This window comes from Pseudorca crassidens, chromosome 7, assembly GCF_039906515.1.
Source record: "Pseudorca crassidens isolate mPseCra1 chromosome 7, mPseCra1.hap1, whole genome shotgun sequence".
NCBI classification, from domain to species: Eukaryota; Metazoa; Chordata; class Mammalia; order Artiodactyla; family Delphinidae; genus Pseudorca; species Pseudorca crassidens.
The window spans coordinates 88,761,525-88,786,389 of record NC_090302.1 but is presented as its reverse complement, the minus strand read 5'-3'; the positions used below and the strand labels follow the sequence as shown (position 1 = coordinate 88,786,389).

General features: G+C 57.6%; 1 protein-coding gene across 3 annotated transcripts in view; it reads left to right on the top strand.

Moving 5' to 3' along the window:
* PHF2 (PHD finger protein 2) overlaps positions 1 to 24,659 on the top strand; it is a 94,554-nt gene extending 69,895 nt beyond the window's left edge. The window contains exons 5-22 of one of the 3 annotated variants that reach the window (XM_067744890.1): positions 720 to 861; positions 1,681 to 1,867; positions 3,027 to 3,189; positions 4,141 to 4,228; positions 4,673 to 4,779; positions 6,362 to 6,453; positions 8,122 to 8,211; positions 8,777 to 9,136; positions 10,151 to 10,270; positions 10,753 to 10,871; positions 12,738 to 12,916; positions 13,063 to 13,133; positions 13,907 to 14,067; positions 18,302 to 18,576; positions 20,240 to 20,335; positions 20,870 to 20,979; positions 21,583 to 21,988; positions 22,665 to 24,659. In XM_067744890.1, coding sequence (XP_067600991.1) covers positions 720 to 861; positions 1,681 to 1,867; positions 3,027 to 3,189; positions 4,141 to 4,228; positions 4,673 to 4,779; positions 6,362 to 6,453; positions 8,122 to 8,211; positions 8,777 to 9,136; positions 10,151 to 10,270; positions 10,753 to 10,871; positions 12,738 to 12,916; positions 13,063 to 13,133; positions 13,907 to 14,067; positions 18,302 to 18,576; positions 20,240 to 20,335; positions 20,870 to 20,979; positions 21,583 to 21,988; positions 22,665 to 22,753 — 2,855 coding nt within the window. In that variant the 3' untranslated portion in view covers positions 22,754 to 24,659. Of the gene's footprint in view, positions 1 to 719; positions 862 to 1,680; positions 1,868 to 3,026; positions 3,190 to 4,140; positions 4,229 to 4,672; positions 4,780 to 6,361; positions 6,454 to 8,121; positions 8,212 to 8,776; positions 9,137 to 10,150; positions 10,271 to 10,752; positions 10,872 to 12,737; positions 12,917 to 13,062; positions 13,134 to 13,903; positions 14,068 to 18,301; positions 18,577 to 20,239; positions 20,336 to 20,869; positions 20,980 to 21,582; positions 21,989 to 22,664 lie in introns of all 3 variants that reach the window. The other 2 variants (XM_067744891.1, XM_067744889.1) reach the window with 2 other exon arrangements.
* Positions 24,660 to 24,865: the final 206 nt, after the last annotated feature.

The window sequence follows — 24,865 nt, the reverse complement described above, 5'->3', positions numbered from 1 at the left end:
ACCCACTTCTTTTCAGTGGTCAAGGCAGTGCAGTCTCATCTGTTCACAGAATGCTCTATCAGCCTTTCAGCTCTCTGTCTGAGCAGCCAGTGAGGACTGTTGCAAAGGAAGAGTTTGCTAATTCTGTCCTTCTCTCTCTGTCTATTGTGAGTCTTCTGTAAAGAACTTTCCCTTATTAGTTACTTGGTTATCCAAAACTCTATTTCTGTCATCAACAGTTTTTACCCTGAACTTTTCCCATCAAGTATAGAAAATGTAGGATAAATGTTTTTCCTTTTATTTTCAATTTTCAGAATAATGAGTTGGTGTCCTAGAAATGCAAGAATTTTTTTGATTTAAAAAATTTTTTATGTATAAGTATGTCCATGCATTATTTGGGACATATTTGCACTAAAAACACATCTTCATTGTTTATCTGAAGTGTAAGTTTTTACCTGGCGTCCTATATTTTTACTTGCTTGTCTGGCCACCTTAGCTGAGGCTCATTACTGTGCCACCCCACTGTACCAGGGGGTCTTCATGGCCACCCAAGGGAAGGAGCAGACAGGGCAGGTGGGGGGAGGGTCAGACGTTAGAGCCTAGAGCCTCAGCATTCAGCCCTCTCTGAGTTGTCTTCTGAGGATGAGTGAGCATTTCCTCTGCACATCCTGGACCCCGACCTCACAGAAGGCCACACCATCTTCCCTGGGTGTGCTCACCCTCCCCTGCTGCCTCCCCAGGCCCAGAGCGGAGTGTGGACGTGACAGACGTCACCAAGCAGAAGGACTGCAAGATGAAACTGAAGGAGTTTGTGGACTATTACTACAGCACCAACCGCAAGCGGGTCCTTAACCTCACCAACCTTGAGTTCTCTGACACAAGGTGAGTGGGGCCAGGGTGGAGGGATGGAGAGGGATAGCAGTTTGGAACATGCTGGAGATTTAAGCCTGTGAGTGAGGCTGTTGAGGTCAGGGTGGCCTGGCTTATGATTTGCGAACGTCTTGTCCGAGCAGGCATGGCCTTGAAGGCAGAGATGTGGCCAAGGCAGCAAGAACACTGAGACCCGGTTCTCAGCTTGGCTGAAGTGTCATTGCACAGGTGCTGCTGAGCTGGATGTTTTTGGTGCAGTATTGTGCATTCTCTCCAGGACAGTGACATTTAATAGAATCAAAGTCTGCCTTTGCCTTTTCTCATCTTCCCTGGAGATCAGTTATCTGGTCTGACATGGCCCAGCGTGGCAAGGAGTTGCAGGCACCCCTGTTGTCTGCTCTGGAGAGAAGTGGCTTTTCCTTAGGCGTTGACAGGAAGTGCCTGGGCTGTGCATGAGCAATGATATTTACTCTCAGGGCTCCATCGTGCCCAGCGACACTAGAATGAGCCCACCTGACAAGTCTCTTTCCAGTTCTCCAGGAAGGAAGTTGTTTCTGGGGTAGATAGTTCTCAGGCCTTCTCCACGCCTGTCCTTGGGTGAGAGCTCAGTGTTGGGTGCCTGCCGCAGCCACACCCAGCAGCTGGGCTCATTCTGCCCTCTGTGAACCTCAGTTTGCTCATCTGTAGAATGGGAGCAATGCCATGTAGCCCGAGGTGGAGAAATAGGCATGGGACACACATCTCAGAGCACCTTGCCCATCCTGCCCAGTGGGCAAAACAACTGTGCTGACGGGTCCCATCACTGCTGACTGTTCCTGTCCGTGCCCCCAGAATGTCCAGCTTTGTGGAGCCTCCTGACATCGTAAAGAAACTGTCCTGGGTAGAAAACTACTGGCCTGACGATGCACTGTTGGCCAAGCCCAAGGTGACCAAGTACTGCCTGATCTGTGTGAAGGACAGCTACACTGACTTTCACATCGACTCCGGGGGTGCCTCTGCATGGTACCACGTGCTCAAGGTGAGCGCTGGCCTCTGCTCCCCATGTGGGCCCTACGGGGGCCTCAGGGGCAAGACCTGCTCTTGACCAGGCCACTGTCCCCCTGCAGGACTGTTTGTAGTCCCCACAGGCCCTAACAGTGGCCAGCATCAGGTGGGATGAGGGACAAGATGTTTCTCCACAGAAGGGACACAGACGTTGGGCCCTTGGGAGGCATGGGGGTTGGGGGGAGCACCTCAGGACCAGAGCAGCACATGTGTGTTGCCTTTTCTAAAGATTGAGGCTCATGAAGCAATTGGAGGAGGCCCACTGCAGTGGTGACCAAGGGCTCATGTCCAGGGAAGGGAGAGCTGTGCTGGGAAGACTTCCTGGCAGAAGGGATGAGGGAACATGCCCCACTGGGAGGATGAGGGGGTGGGCTGGGGGCTGGGGAGCAAGGCTGCAGTGGCATCTGAGTGGCAGAGAGAGCTAGGGGACTTCTGGCTGGGGACAGGTAGGGAAGCTAGGGGAAAAGGGAGATGTGAAAAACAACAAAAAAGGAGAACCTAAGCCTTGGGCTCACCACCTTGCCTCGGGTCTCCCCAGACCCGCTAGAGCCCAGGCTAGGGTAGGCAGCTCAGCTTCTGATCCTAGCCCTTCGAGGCCCTGAGCAAGTCCTGCCCCCGCCCCCCGTTCATCCCCACCCTCAGCCTGTGTGCCTCGTGAGTGAGGACCTCTCTAGTCTATATCTCCCTAGTCCAAGTGCAGGGCTGGACTGGTGCTGGTGCTGGCAGCAGGGCCGTCCTTCCATCTCCATCTGGGACCCAAGCCACTCTCAAGAGCAGAGCTTTCTTGTAACTTGTCAGACAGCAGGTCACAACGTTGTTCCCCTTGGTAGATAGCCATCCATAGCGCTGCAGAGATATGGTGTGTGGAGTGGTAGGGGTTGCCCTGAACATGCCGGAGGCGCCAGTGCCTAGAGTCTTCCTAACACGCAGACATCTGAACTGCAAAGCACATGTGGTCCCAGTGTTTCAGGGGAGGAATGATGGGCCTGGGCAGGATGCTGTTGAAGCTAGGACCCATCCCCAGGACACGGTGGGCTCCATCCCCTCTCAGCATCCCCAGGACATGATGGGCACTGCCCACCCCCAGCATCCCCAGCATATGACAGGCTCCGCCAATGGCCTCTTGTTGGCAGGGGGAGAAGATCTTCTATCTCATCAAGCCAGCTTCGGCCAACATCTCCCTGTATGAGCGCTGGCAGTCGGCCTCAAACCACAGTGAGATGTTCTTTGCTGACCAGGTGGACAAATGCTACAAGTGCACCCTCAAGCAGGGCCAGACGCTCTTCATCCCCTCGGGTGAGTGCCCTGTCCTCATGTTGTGTCTCCCACCTCTGACGTCTGCCAGGGGAGGTCATGCCCTGGCTGTTCCCTGCCTTGCCTTGGGGTCAGTCCTGCTCTGTGGTCACCTCTGGGGCCACCTTGGGGCCATGAGGCCCTACAGCTTCCAGCCTGGCTGTGCTCACAGAGGCCAGGCACGTGGGATTGCATGGGGCCCCAAGAGCCCAGCCCAGAGAGCGCAGCCACACTGTCAGAGATGGTGTTCGCTGATCTCAACATCTCAAACATGCAGAAGGAGGAAAAATGACATGAGCAGATAAATGCCCTTTACAGATGTCATGTTGCTTCACCCATAAATATTTCACCGTATCTGTAAGGTTTCCTTTTAAAGGTAACATAATTACAATACTGTCATCACACTTTAAAAAGGAACAGTTAACAGTTCCTTAGTATCACCAAATAGCCAGTCAGTGTTCAGATTTTCTAATTGTCGTATATGGAGGCCCTCACATTTCCACTGATTTATGTGCCTCTGAGTGCCTCCTGATCTAGTCCCTACCCCTGTTTCCTATAATCACAGTTATTTCCCGAAGTCTGTAGGGACAAACCCAGCTCTCCCGGGGGGTGTGGCAACTCTGCCTGTCTCTTTCCACCCCTGTATGTGGAGATGAGGGATGCCAGGCAGCCTGACCCTGGGGTGGGTCTGAGCAAGTCCCCTTGGCTCCTGGGCCTCAGTTTCCCTGTCTGTACCATACAGGGCTGGATAGAATAGACTGTGAGCTCGGACACAGTCTGTCCTTCTGGGAGGGCTCACCCACTCATTACACGGAAGCCAGGGCCAGAGCACCTTCCAGGGGGCCTGGGTGGATGGGGGCACAGAGGAAGGGCTGGCAGGAGTCAGGCCCGGTGGCTGCCAAGAGCCTGGCACGAGAGCACTGTTAAGAGATAGCCCCACCCCTGTCTCCCCAGGCTGGATATATGCCACACTTACACCCGTGGACTGCCTGGCCTTCGCGGGACATTTTCTGCACAGCCTGAGCGTGGAGATGCAGATGAGGTAGGGCCACACCTGACTCCCAGGATCTGCTGGGCGGGGTCCCCACCATCGGTATGATGGTACCTCTCCTGAGTCCTGGCTGGGCCTCTGGGTGGTGGGAGGGAAGGAGGAGGGGGGCCATGATCTTACCAGGGCCCCTGAGGTGCCTGGTCGCTGGACAGCCTCGGGACTGTAGTGGGTTTGGGGTGAGCTGAAAGGCCGAGCTGCCTTCTCCTTGCGCACTGACCCAGAGCTCTAGAAGCCACGGCCCACGGGGCTTGCCCTTAACGCAAAGTGCTCATCCTGATGTGGTCCTCTGGTCCACCTTGCCACGTAGTGCCCAGAAGGGAGGCCTGAGGGGTCATGGCCTAGGTGTGGCCTCTGGTCGTAGTGTGGATTCACCTTCCTTTATCATTGCCTGCTCAGGACTTAATGCACTGAATAGTTCTTTGCTATGGCTTCCAGAGCATACGAAGTGGAAAGAAGGTTGAAACTGGGCAGCCTGACTCAGTTTCCCAACTTCGAAACTGCCTGCTGGTACATGGGGAAGCACCTGCTGGAGGCGTTCAAAAGTACGTCCCCTGGTCAGCGTCTCAGCCTGCGGCTCTGGACAGTTCGTTTGCGTGCGGAGCTCAGGGACGCCGGGGAGTGGTAACAGTTCTGCCATCATGCAGCAGGACGGCTGGGCCCTGGGGAACAGGCTGAGCGATGCCTTCATGGGCCCTGAGCAAGTCTCCTTAGCTCACGGGCCTTGCTTTTCCTGTCTGTGTGCTGTGGGGCTGGACTGGACTCCTGCCTGCAGGGTCATCTGGTGTTGCAAAAAGAGCACTGGCCGCATGTTCCCAGACCTGGTGTGTGTTCTGCTCGGTTCCTGTGGCCTTGTGTGGTTACTGACAGGGCTCAGTTGGGATATTGAGAGGCCTGCAGGGACCCCTGCAGCATCCCTGCTGTACTGTGGGTGGGTGGGTGTGCATGCCAGAGTCCCCCGTGGAAGGCCTGTGAGAAGGGGTGGGCTCCACCGGGTCCATGCCCTCTGTGGGCATGGCCCTCCATCCTAGGCCCTGCCAGGCCATGCCTTCGGGATCAGCGTTTGGCTCCTGGTGGCCAACCCCTGCTCAGGTCTCCAGACTTCCTGCAGCCGGGTGAAGGACCCAGGAGGAGCATTTACTTTCACGGAGAGCTTCCTTTTTCAGCAGCACCCACCCTTCCAGGAAGCTGCTGTTTTGTGTTCCGATAAGAGCTGAGTGGAGACCACCACCTTTGCACTTTGGCTCTAATTTGAGATGAGAAAGCTGAAAATGGTTCTTAACCTGGGCTGGCCAAGTTTCAGTGAAATTCTTCCATCGCTCTCTGAATTCAAGCCCTGTGCTCCACCCTGGCAGAGCAAGTGCCCTGCCCTAGGGGCCTCTTGCCAGGGAGACGGAATGGGGGTCGTGTGGGTGGAGTCACACTTGGGGACATTGGGACAGCCTGACCAGGGTGACCGCTGACTAGCTGGGCCTCTCTGAGCTGCCCCTGCCTCTCTGCCTCAGGCCTTCCTCTGTGAAGGGGCTGGCAGCTCAGCAGCCCCAGAGCTGAGAGGACCCAGGGATTTGCCACAGGCCAGACAAATGGTCACCCGGTGGTGTCGGAGCTCGGGGCTGCTCTGCCTCCACGCTGAGCTCTCTGCCTGAAGGGGGAATGCCCTGTCCGTTTTGTTTGGGGCTGGCTCCAGCTCCCAGGGGTGTGTTTGCGGTGGTGCTTGCCCTGAGCCACCCCAGTGGGAACTGGACCCACTGCCCAGCATCCTTCAGCTATGCAGGGGGCAGTGTGAGGGTGGGAATCAGAAAGCATCTAGGGATGCTTGGTTTGGGGCATGACTCTGGCCCCTCACTGATGCAGGCTGGGGACCAGGTGGAGGGAGGAGCTGGGCCACCTGCATAAGGGGCCTGGTGTGTAGACAATGGGAAGGCCAATCCTGCCCCTCGCAGGGCATCGTAGGTGGGCATCCCCGAGGTTCCAAGAGGAACCGTTGGCAGTTGGGCAGGTGGCAGTGGGCAGAGGCCTCTGAAAGGTCTGGCCCTGAGCGTCCCCCACCACGGGGGCTTTGAGTCACCTGCAGGCAGCAGGTGAGAGTGGGCACCCTTCTGAGCAAACCCGTCTGTCTTCCCCCAGGTTCTCACAAGTCTGGGAAGCAGCTGCCCCCTCATTTAGTCCAAGGAGCTAAAATTCTCAATGGTGCTTTCAGATCATGGACGAAAAAGCAGGTAGGGATGTGTACTAGGCGTGATCCAGGGCAGAAGGGAGGGTGGCAGGCGAGGAGTCATTCCCAGGGCTTGTCCTTCCTTTGGTGGGAACTAGCATGTGAAAAGCAGGTGGGTGCCACCTGGCCAGGTCAGACACCTGTTGGTGGGGGCAGGTGCAGGACAGAGCCCTCCATCTAGGGACCTGGCCTGAGGGGTGGGGGCTGGGCGGCAGGGAGATTCAGTGGGTGGAAATCAGGTGGTGGAGACAGCACTGTGCGAACCCAAAAGCACAGGGAGCAGGGAGGACTCGAGTCGGTGACTGGTTGGATGTTCAGGGCTCTGAAGAGGAGAGTGGAGATGTCCTCTTTGTCCTACTGGCTGTCCCAGGCATCAACTCAGAAGCTGGCTTTGCTCTGTGACTAGGACAGTCCCTTTGCCCCATGCCCCTCCATCACCCCCCACCACCACCACCACAGTAGCACTGCCCTTTGCCCCTCATGGCTCTCTTGAAGCAGCATGTCTGGGCCCCACCTCATGCCCCCACTGTAAAGCGTTAGCACCCTCACTAGCATCCATGCAGCAGCTACTTCTAATGGAGCGTCCAGAGAAGCAGCTTCCAACTTCCTTTGGCATCTTGCCTGGATTGTTGGGACAGAGGGAGTGGAGAGGCCTGGTCAGCCTTGGGACTCCCTGTCCGCTGCCAAGGGACTCTCTCCCAATCAGGGGTGCCAGCATAGTCTGAGCAGATCCCATCAGGCCTGCAGGAGGCCTTGTGGGGGTGGGGAGTCCAGGAGGTGGGGCAGCAGGTACCCTCCTAGAGCCCCCTTTCAGCTACATCTTCTCTTGCCTCAAGGCCTGGAGTAATGCAGGGTGTCCCTCCTACCTCACGTCAGCTGTATGGCCAGGCGGAGTGGCCTCGTGCCCAGGAAGAAGGGATGGCCCACATTCACTTCACAACTGGTGGGGGACTCAGGCACCCCCTCCTCTCGGGGACTTGTTTGTCCACCTGTAGGGTGGAGTCACGGCAGGGCCTCCTCGTTGGGGCAGTGTCTGGCCGGAGTGGGCTAACTCCCTTAGGACCCCATGCAGCCAGTCCACACCTGTAGGGTGGAGTCACGGCAGGGCCTCCTCGTTGGGGCAGCGTCTGGCCAGAGTGGGCTAACTCCCTTAGGACCCCATGCAGCCAGTCCACACCTGTAGGGTGGAGTCACGGCAGGGCCTCCTCGTTGGGGCAGCGTCTGGCCAGAGTGGGCTAACTCCCTTAGGACCCCATGCAGCCAGTCCACACCTGTAGGGTGGAGTCACGGCAGGCCCTCCTCGTTGGGGCAGCGTCTGGCCAGAGTGGGCTAACTCCCTTAGGACCCCATGCAGCCAGTCCACACCTGTAGGGTGGAGTCACGGCAGGGCCTCCTCGGTGGGGCAGTGTCTGGCCAGAGTGGGCTAACTCCCTTAGGACCCCATGCAGCCAGTCCACACCTTTGGCAGCACCTGCCCTTGTGCCTGTCGGGACGGCAGGGGCCCAGAGGTCCTGGGTGGGTAGATGGGGGGACAGCCTGGAGGGACAGAGGGCCTGAGTCAGGAACCACAGAAGCTGAGGCTGCTTGGGGCCCCTGTGGGTGGAGGGTGGGTGGGCATCGGTGCCCAGACTCGGTGGCTGACCCGCTGACCCTGTGCGTGGCTGTCCTGCAGGCTTTGGCGGAGCATGAAGATGAGCTACCAGAGCACTTCAAACCATCGCAGCTCATCAAAGACCTTGCCAAAGAGATCCGGCTCAGTGAGGTAGGGCTGACCTCGGGGGCCCGCTGACCCTGGTTGAGGGAGGCCTCTGCCTGTCTTCCCTGGGTATCCCTCCAGAGATGGCCATGTGTGAGGCAGCCCCTCCTTTAGCCCTCTGGGGCGGGGTCACCTGCATGATGGCTCTGGACTCCTAGGTCCCGGTGGTAGACTTGCAGTCTTCTGGTGGGAGCCCTGGGAATCAGTGTGGGGTCTCCCTCCAGCTCCCTGTGGGGGTGGGGAAGGACTCTGCAGGGGGGACTTCAGCCCCTTGAGACCCTGCTTGTGTGAGCCTGTCTAGTCCCCACCAAGGAGGTAAAGGGGTCAAGTGGTTGGTGATGTAGATGGATGGCACCCTGCCTCACGGATGGTGTGGGACAGATGTGAATATGTCACACAGATGGTGTAGATGGATGTGAGCCTGTCACACAGATGGTGTAGGATGAATGTGAGCGTGTCACTGATGATGTAGACAGATGCTCCTTTTCCGCTCGAGTGTCTCCCATGGCCTGGGGCTGTGAGACCCTCCTGGCAGGGTGTGGTTGGTCACCTCTCCCTGTCCTTTTCCCAGAATGCCTCCAAGGCCTCCCGACCTGAAGTAACTGCGGCCGTCTCCTCGGACGAGGTCTGTTTTGGGGACCGAGAAAAGGAGGAGCCCCCATCCCCCATTGAGGCCAGCCCTCCTCGGTCCTTCCTGGAGAAAGTGTCCAAAAAAAAGACTCCCAAAACCGTGAAGATGCCCAAGCCGTCCAAAGTTCCCAAGCCCCCAAAGCCCCCCAAGCCTCCCAAATCCCTGAAGCTCAAGGACGGGGGCAAGAAGAAGGGGAAGAAGTGCAGGGGCTCGGCTTCACCCACCATCCCCAACCTGGACCTGCTGGAGGCCCACACCAAGGAGGCACTGACCAAGATTGAGCCTCCTAAGAAGGGCAAGGTGGGTGGCCTCACCCTCCCCACCTCTAGTCAGCAGGCCTGCAGACACCTCCGAGGACCAGGCCTGCGGGATGGTGCTGGGGCTGCCATGTTCTTATGCTAGAGACCCAGGGCAGCTGGGCTCTGCCCCAACAAGCTTGGTGTAGTGGGCAGCTGGGGAGAGACCCTCATGATGAAGGCAGCAGAGTCTCTGCTGGGTCAGGGTGGCACCACTGAGGGTCATCTGGGGGGACAAGCCGGCTGAGTCTTCCCTGGGGCCCAGACATTGGCTGAGACCTGAAGGTGGGTGAGGCACCAGTGGAGGGCAGTGGGGAGGCAGGGGTGGAGCCAGTGATGGGGGCAGGTCCTTGGGGGGCCTGAGCCCCTGTGGCAGTGAGAGAGGCAGGCCTGGCCCTGAGGACCCACCAATGTGAGTAGAGGGTCTTAGGTGTGGGCTTTGGGGACCATGAGTCCCTGAGACCAGGCCACATTGAGTGATTTCCTGCTGGTGGGCGGTCATTGCTCACTTCCCAGGGGTTTGGTGGCCACTGGAGCTAGTGTTGCAGGGCTTAAGTGGGGCACATTGATCTTCCCTTCCTCAAGGCGAAGAGGGTAGATGAATGTATGAATGAATGAATGGATGGAACGAAGGAAGGAGAGAGGAAGGAAGGGAGGGAGGGAGGAGTAAGAGTAGATGAATGAATGTGTGGGTGAATGGTTTGATGGATGGATTGGTGGATAGATGGATGGTTGGTGAATGTATGAGTGGATGGGTGGGTGGATGGGTGGTTGGGTGGATGGATGGGTAGATAGATGGGTGGTGGGTGGATGGGTGGGTAGATAGGTAGATGGTGGATAAATGGATGGGTGGGTGGATGGATGGATGGTTAGTTGGATGGGTGGTTGGGTAGATTGATTGACGGATTAGCTGATGCATGTAGGCCAGCAGGAGGCAGGAACTCACTTTGTACTGTAGCCTGATGGAGGCCTGCTGCCCACCCATGTCCGCTACCAGATAATGGCTAGTATTTTCTAGGCCACAAAGAATGTCCTGAGTGTGCCCAACAAGGAGGTTATCAGCACGCAGAACGACGTGGAGAGGTTGGAAATCCGAGAGCAGACTAAGACCAAGTCGGAGGCCAAGTGGAAGTACAAGGTAAGATGTGTGTGTACAGGTATGCTGGTGAGTGAATCTACCCTCAGGGAGGTGCTATGTTAGTGAAAGAAGGTGGTGTGTGGGGCAAGTGTGGGCTTGGTGGTGTGTGTGTGTGTGTGTGTGTGTGTGCCTGTGGGGGATGTCAGGTGTGTGTCTGCCTGTCTGCAGGTGGGCAGTGCCGTGAAGGTCCTTGAGGGTCTGGGTGTGCACGTGGCTTCCATGGAGCTACCTTCTGAGGGGCTGGCCTGGGCACATCTCGACCTAAGAGCATGGACGGCGTTGCCCTTTGTGGCCTGCCCTGGTTCAAGCTCACACTCCCTGGAGCTGGGCAGCATCCGAGGGCAGGTCCTGTGGGCAGGTCCTGTGGGGCTGCAGTGGGTCCCCAGGTGACATGTCAGAGGGAGGAGGCTGCCCAGTCCAGCTGCCTCTGCCCACTGGGCTCCTGTGTGGGGCTCAGGGATGGTCCTGGGTTTGCTTTTCAGAACAGCAAACCCGACTCCCTACTGAAGATGGAGGAAGAGCAGAAGTTGGAGAAGTCTCCTCTGTCAGGGAACAAGGACAACAAGTTCTCATTTTCCTTCTCCAACAAGAAACTGCTAGGGTACGTGCGTGCTCGTGCCAGGAGGGGTTGGTTGCACGTGTGTCACGTGCCACACACACACCCTGAACACCGCCCCCCCACATCACACACACACATCCCCTGCTTGTGCACACACGACACACACATACACCCTCCTGGAGGGCTCCGCGGTGAGCCCCCCTTCGGAGCTGGCTGCACCCAAGCCACAGCCAGGGCTGTGTTGCTCAGCACACCCCTCATGAGCGCCTCCAGGCAGACTCCCTTCCTGCCTCCTAAGCCAAAAGGCTTGGGTAGGTGGGGAGGGGCAGTGGTGTGCGCCAGCAAGGAGTAGGAGAGTGTGACTGGGCAGATGTTAGCCGAGTGGCTGTCCTGGGCTGGCACAGAGGACGTGGTGGGGGTCAGGATCTTGACCTTGGAGTCTAGAGGCCAGTGGGGAGAGACTGGTATGAATCCAACACTCTCAAATCCATCTAAAATTATGGCCGTGATGGGGGCCATGGAAGAAGGATTTGTGGGGCCTGGGGTGCTGTGGAGGCCTTGTGTGTCCAAGGGAGTTGGTGGGAGGGCTTCCTGGAGGAGACGGCACTGAGCTGAGAGATGGGGGCACCTCGCCTGGGAGGGTATGTGTGTGTGAGCTGGTGTGTCCGGGTTCTGGACTGTATAAGGGGTCTCCATCTGCTGACCAGTGTGGTGGGCTGGCCAGATGGGAGGTTGGTGGGCCAGACACCCTGTGCCCACCAAGAAGCCCCTCGGTGGCTTCGGTCCCACACCCAGTTGTATGCTGAATCCAAAGTCCAGGGTGGGTGCCCAGCAATCAGGAAGCAGACACGTCCCAGTGGGAATGGGGCCACTTTTCTGCTGTAGGCCTGAGTTTTCTCATCTGCAAGATGGGGGGAGAAGGCCATTTTTAGGTGGTGGGGGAACAGAGCCTGTCAGCATCTTGTGCTCTTGAAGAGCCTGGCACAAGTGGGCCTGTTATTCCCAAGAGCTCGCGGCAATGTGCCAAGGCTGCTTGGTGAGCAGGTGGATTGGGTCTGATCTGCAGGGGCCCGGTTGCCCTGACTTCATGGCCCTGAGCACGGCCTTGATGTATCTGAAGCTCAGCTGCTGGGTCCCGGGGAGCTTCTGCACAGCATTAACTCTATGACTGACCGACTGCGCTACAGAGTTTAGAAATGGAAGGGAGAAAGGGAGACATGATTCTATAACTATGGCACACCTGTGTGTATGTACATGGGTGTGTGTGTACGTGAGTGTTGTGTTACGTAGCTCATGACTACACCCAGCAGGGCTCACTGCCAGCCGTCCTGTGTGTTTCCGTTGTTGGGAATCAGAGCTGTACCTGTTGAGAATCGCAGATGCCTGTGCCCTGCCTGCTGTCCCCACTGCTGAGTGTGCGCTTGTGCCCTCAGCTCACAGGGAGACAGCGGCTGGAGCGCTGGACTCTCCTCGTTTGCAGTAGCCCTATCTTGCCCCAGGAGAGAGATGAGTTGTGTGAAACCTTTTAGACTATTGTGTCTACACCTCGGCCCTGAAATTATTTTTCTAGAATAGCTCTGTAGAAAACCCAGGCCAGTTGGCACCGGCTCCATCTGACACTGGGCCTATATCAGGCCCCAGGGCAGCCTGAAAGAAGGCGTGCTCATCCGTTGGCTAGGGTGAGGGGGCAGTGGGGGGCACAACCTTAAATAGCCCGAGAAAGGGCCAGGCATACACCCTGTGGGTTGTGCGCTGTCTTCACTGGGGTCACGACATTGGAGAGGAGGCTGTGGGGTTGGGAAGGCTCCAGCCTGGCTGTTGGTCCTCCAAGGCCTGTGGGGGGTGGTGCTGGAGGCACTAGCCAGGCTGTGTGAATGTCCACTGACCGGCCTACTTCTGCCGCCCCAGCTCCAAGGCCCTCAAGCCACAGCCAGGCCCAGGGGTGTTTGGAGCCTTGCAGAACTTCAAGGAGGACAAGCCCCAGCCAGTGCGGGATGAGTATGAGTACGTGTCGGATGATGGGGAGCTCAAGATTGACGAATTTCCTATTAGGAGGAAGAAAAATGCTCCGAAGAGGGACTTGTCCTGTGAGTTGGGGGGACATGGGGAGGGGGCAGGCCCAGCCCCGTATAGGCCATCTCAGGCATGTGGAGTGGGCATCGGGTGTGGCTGGACCAGGGTCCCCCTCTGCTCCTCCAAAACTGCTGCTGACTCCCATATGCTCTGCTTTCAGTCCTACTGGACAAGAAGGAGCCGCTGCCCACGCCCATTACGAAGCCAAAGCTGGACTCGGCTCTCTACAAGGTAAGCGAGTGCCTTCTGGGTGACTGAGCTTTCTGCGTGGAGAGCAGAGGGGGACGTTCTCCTGGGGAGGCTGGCTGGGCTCCAGATGTGGAGCTCTGAGCCCCGGGACCCTGCACAAAGGGACAAAAGCAGATGTGGGACTTGTGGAAGGTCTGCAGGTCTCTGTGAGTGGTGGGGCCTTGGGAGCTGCCCTCCGTAGTCAGATCCACTGTGAAGATAGTGCATCTCCTTGATGCCGGAGGACTGGGGTACAGGGAGTAGCAGGCCAGACCTGCTGGGGCTTGGGTCTTGCACCAAACGTGTGGGGGTTAAGTTAGATGTCCTCCAAGGCCATGCATGTCCAACCCAGGATGCAGTGGCCGTCTCCAAGAAAGCCAGGTTCCCTGTTGGGGTCATACCCTGCCTGCAGAGCCCAAGGTGTCCCTGCAGAGCCACTTGCCAGGGGCTATTAACCGGTGTCCCTCAGGTGCAGGCACACTGCCTGTTCCCAGTCCAGCCACGCCGACTCCTCTTGTATCTATGTTCAATATTGGAGTCTCACGTAAGGTCCTGTGAACCAAGGTTCACCTGGGGAAATGGTGCAGGCGGGGCTCCAAGATCCCAGCGCAGAGCTCTGGCACCTGTGCCCTGCTCTGTGTCTGGTCAGCCAGCCCCATGGTGCTCATTACAAGGACAGGCTCTTTAAAAACCTCTTTTTCTCACTGAAGGGAAACAGTAGTCCCTACCCCTACCCCCAAGTCCTTTTCCGACCAGCTACTCTGTCCCCACAGCAGAGTGATGACTCCTCTGATGAGGGTTCGCTGCACATAGACACGGACACTAAGCCCGCCCGCAATGCCAAAGTGAAGAAGGATGGCGGGGGTTCGGCTGCGGGCATCTTGGACCTGCTGCAGGCCAGCGAGGAGGTCGGCGCGCTCGAGTACAACCCCAACAGGTAGGCCCGGTGCCCACGGGGATCTTGGGGAAGTGGGTGCTTCCACAGAGGTGGGCCAGGCAGGGCTCCGTCAGCCCACGTCCCAGAGGCCAGGCGGCCAGAGCAGGACCCCTGCCTGGCAGAGATGGTGCCAGGTGGCCAGAGAGGTGAGAGGGGGCTGGCTGTGCCGGTCCTGTGTGTTGCAGAGCTCCTGAGCAAGGGCACAGAGCTCTGAGGACGGATGATTCTAGATGCTAGATGGGGAGTCAGGTGAGAAGTCGTTCCGCGTTGGGGCCATGGAGGGAGGAGTCTGTGGGGCCACCATACCTCTAGGTGCCTGTGGGGAAGCAGGGCCAGGCTGGGCACCTGGAGGGTGTCAGGGTTGTTCCAGGCCAGGACGCCCAGCTGTCTCTGTCTCATCACTTCCTGAATGCCATAAAAATAACATAAGAAAAATTCCACAGTGTGTGCCCAGTGTCGGGCTCAAGGGCATTTAATGGGCCTCTCTGGGACCCCAAGCTGGCTTCCCTGCAGAGCCCTTACCTGCGGCAAGGGAGATGATGGCTTCAGAGCTCGGGGACGTGAGAGCCCACTCCCTGAGGAGGGGCTGGGTCGGCCAGGGGTCCCAGATTCCCACACCAGCTGGGGGGTGTGTGGGAACCAAACCACGCTGTCCTCGAGACCTGTGTGCATCCAGATCTGCGGCCTCAGGAGCCCACTGGCTGCTGGTGTATATGCTGTTCTTTCCCGGAGGCCCTGAGATTCTGGGCGGTCGGGCAGGCCAGGACACGTGTCTGCTCAGCTCAGGCGGTCTTCTCTACCTAGGCCTGCCCAATTGCAGTCCTTTGCTTTGAGAGAAATGGATTCATCCTCTTTGGGTTTTGCATTGGTGGAAGGCCACTGGGCTTGTTTTTCTCATGGTGGTCCCAGTTAAATTCTCTTTTGATCCCAATTAACTTTTGTTTTTATGCATCATGGCCATTTTTTTTTTTTTCCACATGTACCACAGACAGACAACCAAGGGATCAGGGCCCACGCCCCCTGTAGCCTCCCCATTCTGGGGACCTCAGCCACCATGGTGGGGGGTGGCTCCCCTCCTAGTCCTCGAGCCAGCAGGAGAGTCCTGCTGCACTGATGGGGAAACTGAGGCTCAGAGAGCTTCGGTGACTTGCTCAAGGCCGCACCGCCAGGAAGTGGCAGAGGCAGGGCCAGAATCTCCATCTGCTGATAATGGAACCCAAGCGTGGGGGTCTTGGAATGTTAACCATGCTGGGCGGTGACATCCAGCCAGAAGGGACTTGGCTTGAGGAAGTCAGGGCTCATGTGACCTGCTCGGGGTTCGCTTGGTCCTCCAGATCTGCGCTCCACCCATCCCCCTCTGCCTCTCAGTCTGTGCTTCCAGAATCGAGGTCCAGGGGCTACATGAGCCCGTGGAGGCAGCACGTCAGCCCCGTCTTAGACAGTGGGACTCCGGGAGGCGGATTAGGGCTTGATTGAAAAGCGTTCTTGCTAAATCAAATGGTTGTATTTTCTTTCATAAATTACCATTATTTGTGCAGTGTTATGCTCACAGACAGCCATAGGCGCCTTCTCTCATGGGAGTGGAGTGTATGGCTGGAGGCTTCTACAGAGCTGTGGGGTGCAGATTTCCTGTTCAGCATTAAGTGGTTTCTGTAGATGAGCAAACCTAAGCCCCTCACTGCAGAGATGCCCTGTGGCCTTTGCAGTGGTGGGAGGGACCCAGACCTGAGGCCCTTTGCCAGGAGGAGAAGCCTGGCTGTGAACCCCCTTTTCCTGGAAGGTGCTGGTGCCCGGGCTGGCCCCTCACCTCTTTGGAGGTGCCTTTCTTCTGGGAAGGCTATGGCTAGCTGGGACCTCAGTGACCGGTTGATGCTCAGACCCTGGAGAAGTGCCCTACACACCCTGGGTCCCCCATGAGTCCCAGGGAGAGGCACCCCTGGGATGAGGGCAGATGGGGCTGGTGCCAGAACTCTGCATGGAGCTGGGACACGGGTGCTGCAGCTTGGGCTCCTGACTGAACCTGGATGCAGCCTGCCGGGAGGAGGGCAGCCAGTTTGAGGATGCGCTGTGAACTGCTCCGTAGGCACACACGTATGTGCTCACACACGCCTGCACACGTGCATGTGTGCCTGCTGGGGCTGGGTCTCCTCGGCCGCCGCAGGCAGTTCCTTTCCCAGGTCTCTCATTTGGAGTGTAGGTCAGTGTTTGATGGTCCATTTGCTCTGTTTTAAGTATTTGCTGTTTGGAAAAAGGCAGCTGAAGAAAATGGAGGAAAATATGTTAATTTCTTGTGGATGGTTTCCTTAGTGTTTACTGACTGGGGGCGAGGGAAAGAGAGGATTTTGGTATGATAATTGGAGGATTAAGGTATTATTTTCCATGCGCACTAGTTAGACTTTGCTCCTTGATTCGCCGGCCCACGTGGACAGCCTGCAGCCCTGGGCTCCAAGGCCCCTCCCTCTCAGGTTGCAGCCGAGCTGGGCTGGGACCATGAGGTCCAGACTGCACAGGCAGGCGGCTGGCTTCCATGTTGGCTCCCGGAGGACCCTCGTGGTGAGTGTCCCGGCCCCCACCCTCCCATCCCTGCAGGAAGCCAGGTGTTTGTCTGGGCCATGAGGCTGGGTGAGGGTGCCTGAGACCTTCAGGGTGAGCCTGGAAGGGCCTCATTCGTAGAGCACTGGCGAGCCTGGCAGAGGATGGGGGCCAGCTATCAGCTCTTGCTGGCTCTAGTGCTGGGTCGGGGACCTGTCCGGGCTCAGAAAGCATCAGCGATGATGGTACAACAATGATATTACCGCTACCAAATGCCGTGTTCTCTTGGCTGGGTCTGGGTAGCCCTTTGCCGTCATGGCGCGGGACAGTGGGGGTCGGGGGTATGCTGGGGCAGGTGGAGAGTCTGCTGGAAGGCTCCCGACTCTCCACAGCGGTCTGACCATACTTGATTTTTCCCATTGTTTGGGCCTTTGGAGCCGTAATCCATTTGCTTCCAGCAAAACCCCAAAACGCTGTGGTCCAGTGTGTCTCGGGCAGGGCTTGGGGAAGTGGTATTCGTGCAGCGCTGCCCAGAGAGGCGCCTGCCCGTCGCCTCCTCCTGGCTTGGGGCAGAGTCCTTGGCCTGGAGCCCAGCAGTACCCCTCACAGGATGGCTTTTGTCCAAGCTTGCCTCGGTGGGCCCCCAGGCCCACAGGGGACCACCCTCTGTGTCTGTGCTTCCTGGGGCCAGCTCCATCTCCCTGCACCCTCCAGCCTCAATCTTGGGAACCTTATTTCTGAGCAGGGACTCCTTCTTGTTCTAATGTCTTACTAAACATGCTTCCAATACTTCTCGGAAGTGGAGGAGGGAGCAGGGACCATGCAGAACCACCAGGGGCCCATGTGGACTGGCACTTTTGGGGGCTGCTTCTGGGTCTGGCAGCCCTGCAGGTGGGTCCATCCCCTGGGGGCACATGGGGCAGGCAGGAGGGAGCCTGGATGTCAGACACACAGGGCGGGCCCGCTGCTGGGGCTCCTGGGCCTCCTGGGTCTGCGACCAGGGAGGAGGGCTAAGCAGTGCCCCACTCCAGGTCCTGCTTCCTAGGGTCCCAGGGAGCAATGAGAGGTATGGCCAGGCTCCCCAGAGGCTGGGGTGGGCCATCCTGACCCAGGTGGACAAAAGCCTGGGGTGATGGGCAAGGGTGAGGGTCTGGGTGCTGGTGCAGGTGCAGTCATGAAAAGATGGTGTGAGTCACCTGGGGAGATCGAGTGCCATGGGAGGGAGAGGGCTGTGCTGCCCCATCTCAGGTACCAGATGGGAGGATGCCCTTGAAGACATGGGGGAGGGAGCGCTTGGGGCTGGGGCTGAGCGCAGGAGTCCACGGTGGGTGGAGGCATGCACAAAACCAGCTGGAGTGGAAGAGGGAGGGAGGAGCGTGGCCTGGGTCCCTGGGGGAATCTGCTTGTTGACCTTTTGGTAGGAGAGATCAGGAGTTATGGCACCTTTGTCTACCACCTTCTATCCCTCTGCCCCTCTTCATCCCCTCCCTCTCTTCTCTCTTTATGCCCCTCTCTGTCCCAAGGCCTCCAGCCCTCCTTTGGTGTTGGGGGGTGGGAACGGAGGGTAGGGGACGGGGATAGCTGGCTCTTTCCATGGGGGAGTTATCAGCTACCACTATCCTCCACCCCACACCCTCTGCTGGCTGCTGAGTGGGAGGATGTGTGGGCCATGGGCTGAGTGCCTGTCTCTCTGTGCCTCCAGCCAGCCCCCCGCCTCCCCCAGCACACAGGAAGCCATTCAGGGAATGCTGTCCATGGCCAACCTGCAGGCCTCCGACTCCTGCCTGCAGACCACATGGGGTGCTGGCCAGGCCAAGGGCAGCTCGCTGGCGGCCCATGGCACCCGGAAGAACGGGGCTGGCAGTAAGAGCGCAGGCAAGCGGCTGCTGAAGAGGGCGGCCAAGAACAGTGTGGACCTGGATGATTACGAGGAGGAGCAGGACCACCTGGACGCCTGCTTCAAGGACTCGGACTACGGTGAGCGCCGCTGTGCGGGGAGGGGCGCTAGACCTGGGGGTTGGGAGCCGGGCCCTCTTATGGATATGATTCACAGACCTTAAAAGTCACCCTTTAAAAGCATGTAACTCAGGGGTGCTTAGTGTATTTGGAGGGATGTGCATGCCACCATCATCATACCCAATTTGAGAACGTTTCGTCATCCAGAAAGGAAACCCTGCGCTGTACCTGTTAAGAGTCAGTACGTCTCCTCTGGCCCCTGGCAGCCACTGATTTATGCTGCCTTGCAGATATTCCTAATCAGGGTGTGTCACGTGAACAGAATTGCACAGTGCTTGGCCTTTGGTGCCTGTCTTCTTTCATTAGCATACTCTTCAGGCTTCATCCACGATGTAGCACATGTCAGCTCTTTGTTCCTTTTGATGGCTGAATACTATTCCACCACGTGGACACACCACGTTTGTTTATCCCTTTATCCATCCACAGGCACTTGGATGGCTTCCACCTTTTGGCAGTTGTGAACAGTGCTGCTGTGAATGTTGGTGTGCAGGGAGTTTTGTATGGCCTGTGTCTATGGTGCTCCTGTGGTGTATACCTGGGTCGCTGCCTGTTTCACCTTCTGAGAACCTGCCCAACTGTTCTCCACGTGGCTATACCATTTCAGACACATTGAGACCGTGTCCATCCTATGTCTGTGTAGACAGAGAAACTGAGGCCCAGAGTGGCTTTGTGGCCCTGAGTCTGAGGTGGGCAGTGAGTTGGTGGCTGGGCCATAGCTGTGGCCTCTGCCCAGGGGCATGGCCCCTCGCCTCCCACTGCAGCCCTTCCTTCCAGGCCTGGCACTTTGGGTTCCAACGGGCTCTGAAGGAGCTGCTGTTGGCCGCCTGGGAGGGGACTTGGAGTGAAGACCTGCCTCCATGCCTCAGCCCATTGCCCATAGATGTCCCAGCCCCCGCAGGGTGCGCTGTGCTCCTCAGGGTCAGGGCCGTGCTGGCCCCCATGGTGCAGGGCCTGTTTTCAGTTCAGTCCTGATGGTCTGAGGGCAGTGTATTTGTCCTGGAGACCCTGTCCCTGGAGAGCCCTCCCGTGGTGAGGCTGGAGCTGCCATATCTGGTGGACACTTTCAGGCCTCACTGAGGGGCCTGCCGTGGTCTGACAGATCAACAGCGGAGTGAACTCCATTTTCTGGGCACCATTTTCTGAGTTCGGGTGTCACAAGCCTTGGAGGTTGAACCTGTAATGGGAGGAGGTACCCAGTGAGTCACCCAGGGCTGCCGTGTGGGTCTCCCTCCTCCAGAGACTTGCTGAGGTTAGCCTGGGGTCCTTCAGAGCCACTCAGTTCCGTGGACATCAGATGTTTTCTTCTCTGATAGCAGCAGAGGAGACGTTTTGAGAATTGGGCATTCAAGTGGGTGCGGTGGCCAGGCTGGGGTAGGAACAGCTGGTCATGGGGGCTGGATGGAGCCCCTTGTCTGGCCCTCTCTGGACCTCAAGGGGGCCTGGGCTTGACAATTTCAGAGGCCACCTGTGCCTATGCGTGTGGCAGCCACACCAGGAGGGCTGGTGCTCTGCAGCCTGGGGACAGCCTGGGGGATGCCGGTCATAAGCTCTGCCAGTAGCCTGCAGCAGCCACCCTCCTGTGGCCACACCAGCAGCCCAGCCCTTCTCCCCTTTGCCGCTCTAGTTTACCCCTCCCTGGAGTCGGATGAGGACAGTCCTGTTTTCAAGTCCCGTTCCAAGAAGAGGAAAGGCTCAGATGATGCTCCCTACAGCCCGACAGGTAGTGCTGGGGGCTGGAAGGGGAGCTCCATCCACACACGAAGGCCAGCAGCCGTGTTCCACACCCACTAGCTCTGTGCGGGGGCTCAGACAGGGTGTCACTTGCCTGCGGGAGCCTGACTGGGGTTCCACTTCTTTCTCCCGGGACCTCAGCCCAGGTGCTTTTGCAAGCTCGCCCAAAGGCATCCCAGCTCCTGCCAATAGGGCAGTGCGATGTCCCTGTCTTGAGGTGGCCCTCTGCCTAGTTTCTCCTCAATGAACAGCCCTGGGAGGGTCACGATTGCACCTGGCCCCCGATCATGGCAGCCAGCGGGGTGGGGGTCTGGCTCACCTAGCACGTGACTTCCCTCCTGACCTCTCCTGTCTTGCTGGTGTAGGGAAACCAGCCCCACACCAGGTTGGGGCCCATGCTGACACTCCCCGAGTTGTCTTGTCCCTGGGATTTGGGGACAAACTGGGGCAGGGCTGGGGGATCCCAGGAGGGCGCACAGGCAGTGGGTGGCTGCTCGAGGCAGGCTGACCTTCTCTCCCGCAGCGAGGGTCGGCCCGTCGGTGCCAAGGCAGGACAGGCCTGTGCGTGAGGGGACCAGAGTGGCCTCCATTGAGACCGGGCTGGCAGCTGCTGCAGCCAAACTGTCCCAGCAGGTGAGGAGGGGGCCCCCTCCTGGGCTCAGGCTCCCCAGATGCCTCTGCTCCCCCCACCTTCATGTACGGAGACCACCCAGTCTGGGGCTGTCACAGCCTTGGGGACATTTGAGTATTGCCGACCCCGGTTCCTCTAGGCTCCCAAGTCCCTGCTAGTGGGAAGCAGAGAAGCTGGGAACTGGTGGCAGGAGTCTCATGGCAGCTCGGAGTGGGGTGGTGGGGAATGGAGGGGGTTAGGGTGATGGGGGCGGGGGCCCATACTACGTGTCCACCGATAGGTAAACTCAGATTGAGGCTGTCCACTACAGCTGAGTGCTGGTGCCACATCCCGCACGTCCCTGTGTCCGGGACGGCCCACCTCACAGAGGGGGGCCTGGTGGTCTCTCCACAGGCCCCAGTACTGCTCTGCAGAGCTCGTGGTGGCTGGCGGTGGGGCTCGGGTGTGATCCAGCCCTTTCTGCTCCTGCAGTGCTGGCTCGCTCAGCTCCATGGGAGAAGCCTTGTGCACAGCAGACCAGGCTGCTCCCAGGCTGCAGGCTGCTTCCCAGTGTCCGAAGCCTGGCCAGCCCTGTGGGGTGACACACCTGCATGTTTTGTTCAAAGGAGGAGCAGAAAAGCAAAAAGAAAAAGAACACCAAAAGGAAGCTGGCTCCCAACACCACCTCCCCTTCCGCCTCTGCCTCTGCCGGCACCACCTCGGCCTCCACCACCTCGGCCTCCACCACCTTGGCCTCCACCACCTCGGCCTCTACCACCTCGGCCTCTACCACCCCGGCCTCCACCACCCCGGCCTCCACCAGCACGGCCAGCAGCCAGGCCTCACAGGAGGGCAGCTCACCTGAGCCCCCACCAGAGTCCCACAGCAGCAGCCTGGTTGACCACGAGTACACGGCAGCCGGCGCCTTTGCTGGGGCCCAAGCCGGCCGTGCCTCTCAGCCCATGGCCCCTGGGGTCTTCCTCACCACGAGGAGGCCCTCCTCGTCATCCCCCAACAACACCGCTGCCAAAGGTACCTTGCCCGCCGACCCTGAGTCACCTAGACTTGCAGACTGTCCCTGTGGATGACCACAGGTCTCCTTTGTCCCTGCAGCCAGGGGTGTGTATGTCCAGGCACTCCGTCAGTATGTGAAACAAATGGTCCCTTTCAAGACCAAGAGCTCTGGTTACTCACCAGGGGGGTTCTGGTTACCTTGGAGTTAGGTCTGGCCCTTCAGACTCCCAGGGCCTCGGCTTTGGGGCCTGGCTTGAAGTCAGAGTGTGGTTGGTGGTTTGCCGAGGATTCACTGGGAGGAGCCTAAGGTGACCCAGGCTCCTCTGTGTGAATTAGGGGTGGGACGGCTGGCCGGGTCTCGTGGCATTCCCCACTGTCATCCCCCAGATCCCTTGCACCATGGGCGTGAGGCCCAGCCGGCCATGGACATGGGGAGTGTGGCTCTAGGTGGCCCTAATGCCATCCCTGGCCTGTCCCTACCCTACTCACCACGGCCCAACCCCTTGTCGACATAGCCTCTGAGTGGGGTGCTTTGTTGACAATTGGTGGTTTTGGAGGGATGCAGAACTCCCTGGACCTGGGAATTGCAGGCCCATTTTACAGACAGGGTGGGGGCTCAGGAGGGTTACAGACCCCCATCCCACATGCTGCTCCTGTCACTCATCTGTCCTTTTTGTGTCTCTGCCTCCCCCAGGAAAGCGTACAAAAAAGGGCATGGCCACTGCCAAACAGAGGCTTGGGAAAATTTTGAAAATTCATCGGAATGGAAAACTGCTCCTTTAAAGTTTGGAAAGCCAGGATCCTTCTGCTCCGCTCAGGACCCTTGGAGCCCTGCTAAAACATCAGCCCCCAGGAGGGTGGCCTTGCTGCCTCACCCCAGGGAGGGCCTGGCCTCTTCCCGGCAACCATCCCCCTCACATGAGCATCTGTTGCTTCAGCGGGCGGAGCTCGCCAATACGGACAGACGTCCTTTCTCAAGTTGCTTAGAGTGACCAGTTCCCGAAACGTGGCCCTGCCAGTTTGAGGACCATTCCAGTTTCAGGACAGCCTCCAGGCATCCCCGAGCATGGGTGTGATTGCAGGGCCTTTGCAGCTCTACTGGGAGCATGAGTCCTTCAAGGAAGGAGGAGTGAGCCAATGCTCACCAGGCCCAGAGTCTGAGCTGGCCACAGGCTGGTAGCCTCCAGAGGCTTTAAAAAAGGCAAAGAACACTAGAGAGGAAGAGGAGGAGAGATCGGGGTGTGTATGTGCCCCCCTTCTCTTCCCAAGTGATTCTCAGACAAGTCCAGAGACTGTTGGGCCCAGCCAGGAGAGGAGCCTCTGTGCTCCCCGGCTGGTGGGTGGTGGGCCGGATGGTGGGTGTTGCACCCTGAATGCCTGGGGCATTTCTCAGGGCTGGCTGGGGCCATCAGCAGGGTCAGTGTGTCAGTGTTGGGGGGGAAGCCCTCATGGGGTCCCCAGGGAAGGGTTCAGGCCCAGACACAGTGTGGGGCCCAGGGGGCCCAGGCTAAGCCACATGGGTGGTCCCCGTCCAGCCTGACCATCTATACTCCGAGAAGCACTTCCCAGCCAAGGCACCCCGCCATACGCCTGGTGGGGCAGATGGTGGCCGGGTGGCCCGAGGACTTGGGGGCCAGGCACTTCTGTCTTGTCACCTGTTAACGTTTGGTGTCGAGTGCATGGGTGGCTCCTGGACCACGTGTCTGCCCATCGACACGGAGGGGCTGGATTTGTTTCTCAGGCAATCCTGTATTTTAATTTTAGATGTATTTCCTGAAGCATATTTTTCATAGAATGTAGCGTGTAAATAGCTTTTTAAATAACTTCTTTTTTATAAGAGTAAAAGTATCTTTAGGAATTTCTTTCTATAGAGTCCTTCATTAACATTTATACGAGTTTTTTGCCGAGTATGATGAACAGTTGGGTTTCCGATGCTTTTCCTTTTCCTTCTTTCTTTGTATTATTATGGTTATTATTATTATTTTTTCTTTTAGGAACTAAGGTATTGCCTGAAAAACAAGTGATGTCTTTGCAGCCTTATATCTGTCTTTACAGAAGCAAACAGTACACAAAAGATCTATTTCAGACACATTTGAAGAGGAATCTTCAACTTGAATACCAGCTCTTTCTTTCCTTCTTGTTGATGAAGGGGGTGGGGGTACAGTTATTTTACTAGCACCTTGTGAAGTGTTTCTGTGTTTTGTGATGCTGTAATTTATTAATGTTTGTAGCTTTTTATATTTGTACATTTCTTATGAGCTTTGTTTATATGCCCATCCCTGGGTGTTCTGTCCATGAGGAGAGGCAGCTTTGCGTGGGCCTTGCCACCCTTGCTCATCCTGTTTGGGGGATGCAGCCCCGGGACCCAGAGGCTGGGAGGGGTGAGCCTTGTGGGGCCCTGACTATTCCGACCCGGCGTTTTGAAGGTTTCCTTTCCTGTCCTTGTTGAACATTTATATAATCTAACCTGGCCATCAAGCTGTTCTCTCTCTTCCTCTCTCTCTCTCTTTTATTTTTTTAATTTTATTATTATTATTTTGGCAACATGTACATTTCTAACAAAGTTTATTGTGGCTATTAAAGTGTTTTATTTCCCAATTCATATTACTCTTGTATCGAGTCCATGAGGTCTAAGGTAACTTAGATCAAAGTTTTAAAAGAGTAAAAATATTTCAGGTTTTGTACAGAACCATGTCTGTGTCATTTCTGCCTTGTTCACTGTCATCCACTCTGGTGGTGAGGACGGTGGGGATCCTCGACGTTGGGGAGAGGAGTGGGCCAGTGAGTGGTCTGGGTGTGAGGGTGGGCAGTCAGGCCAGGCCCCCTACCCAGGCCCAGCCCTGGCTGCCAACTTTCCCCTTGGAAAGCCTTTGGATTGCCCACAGGGCATATGTA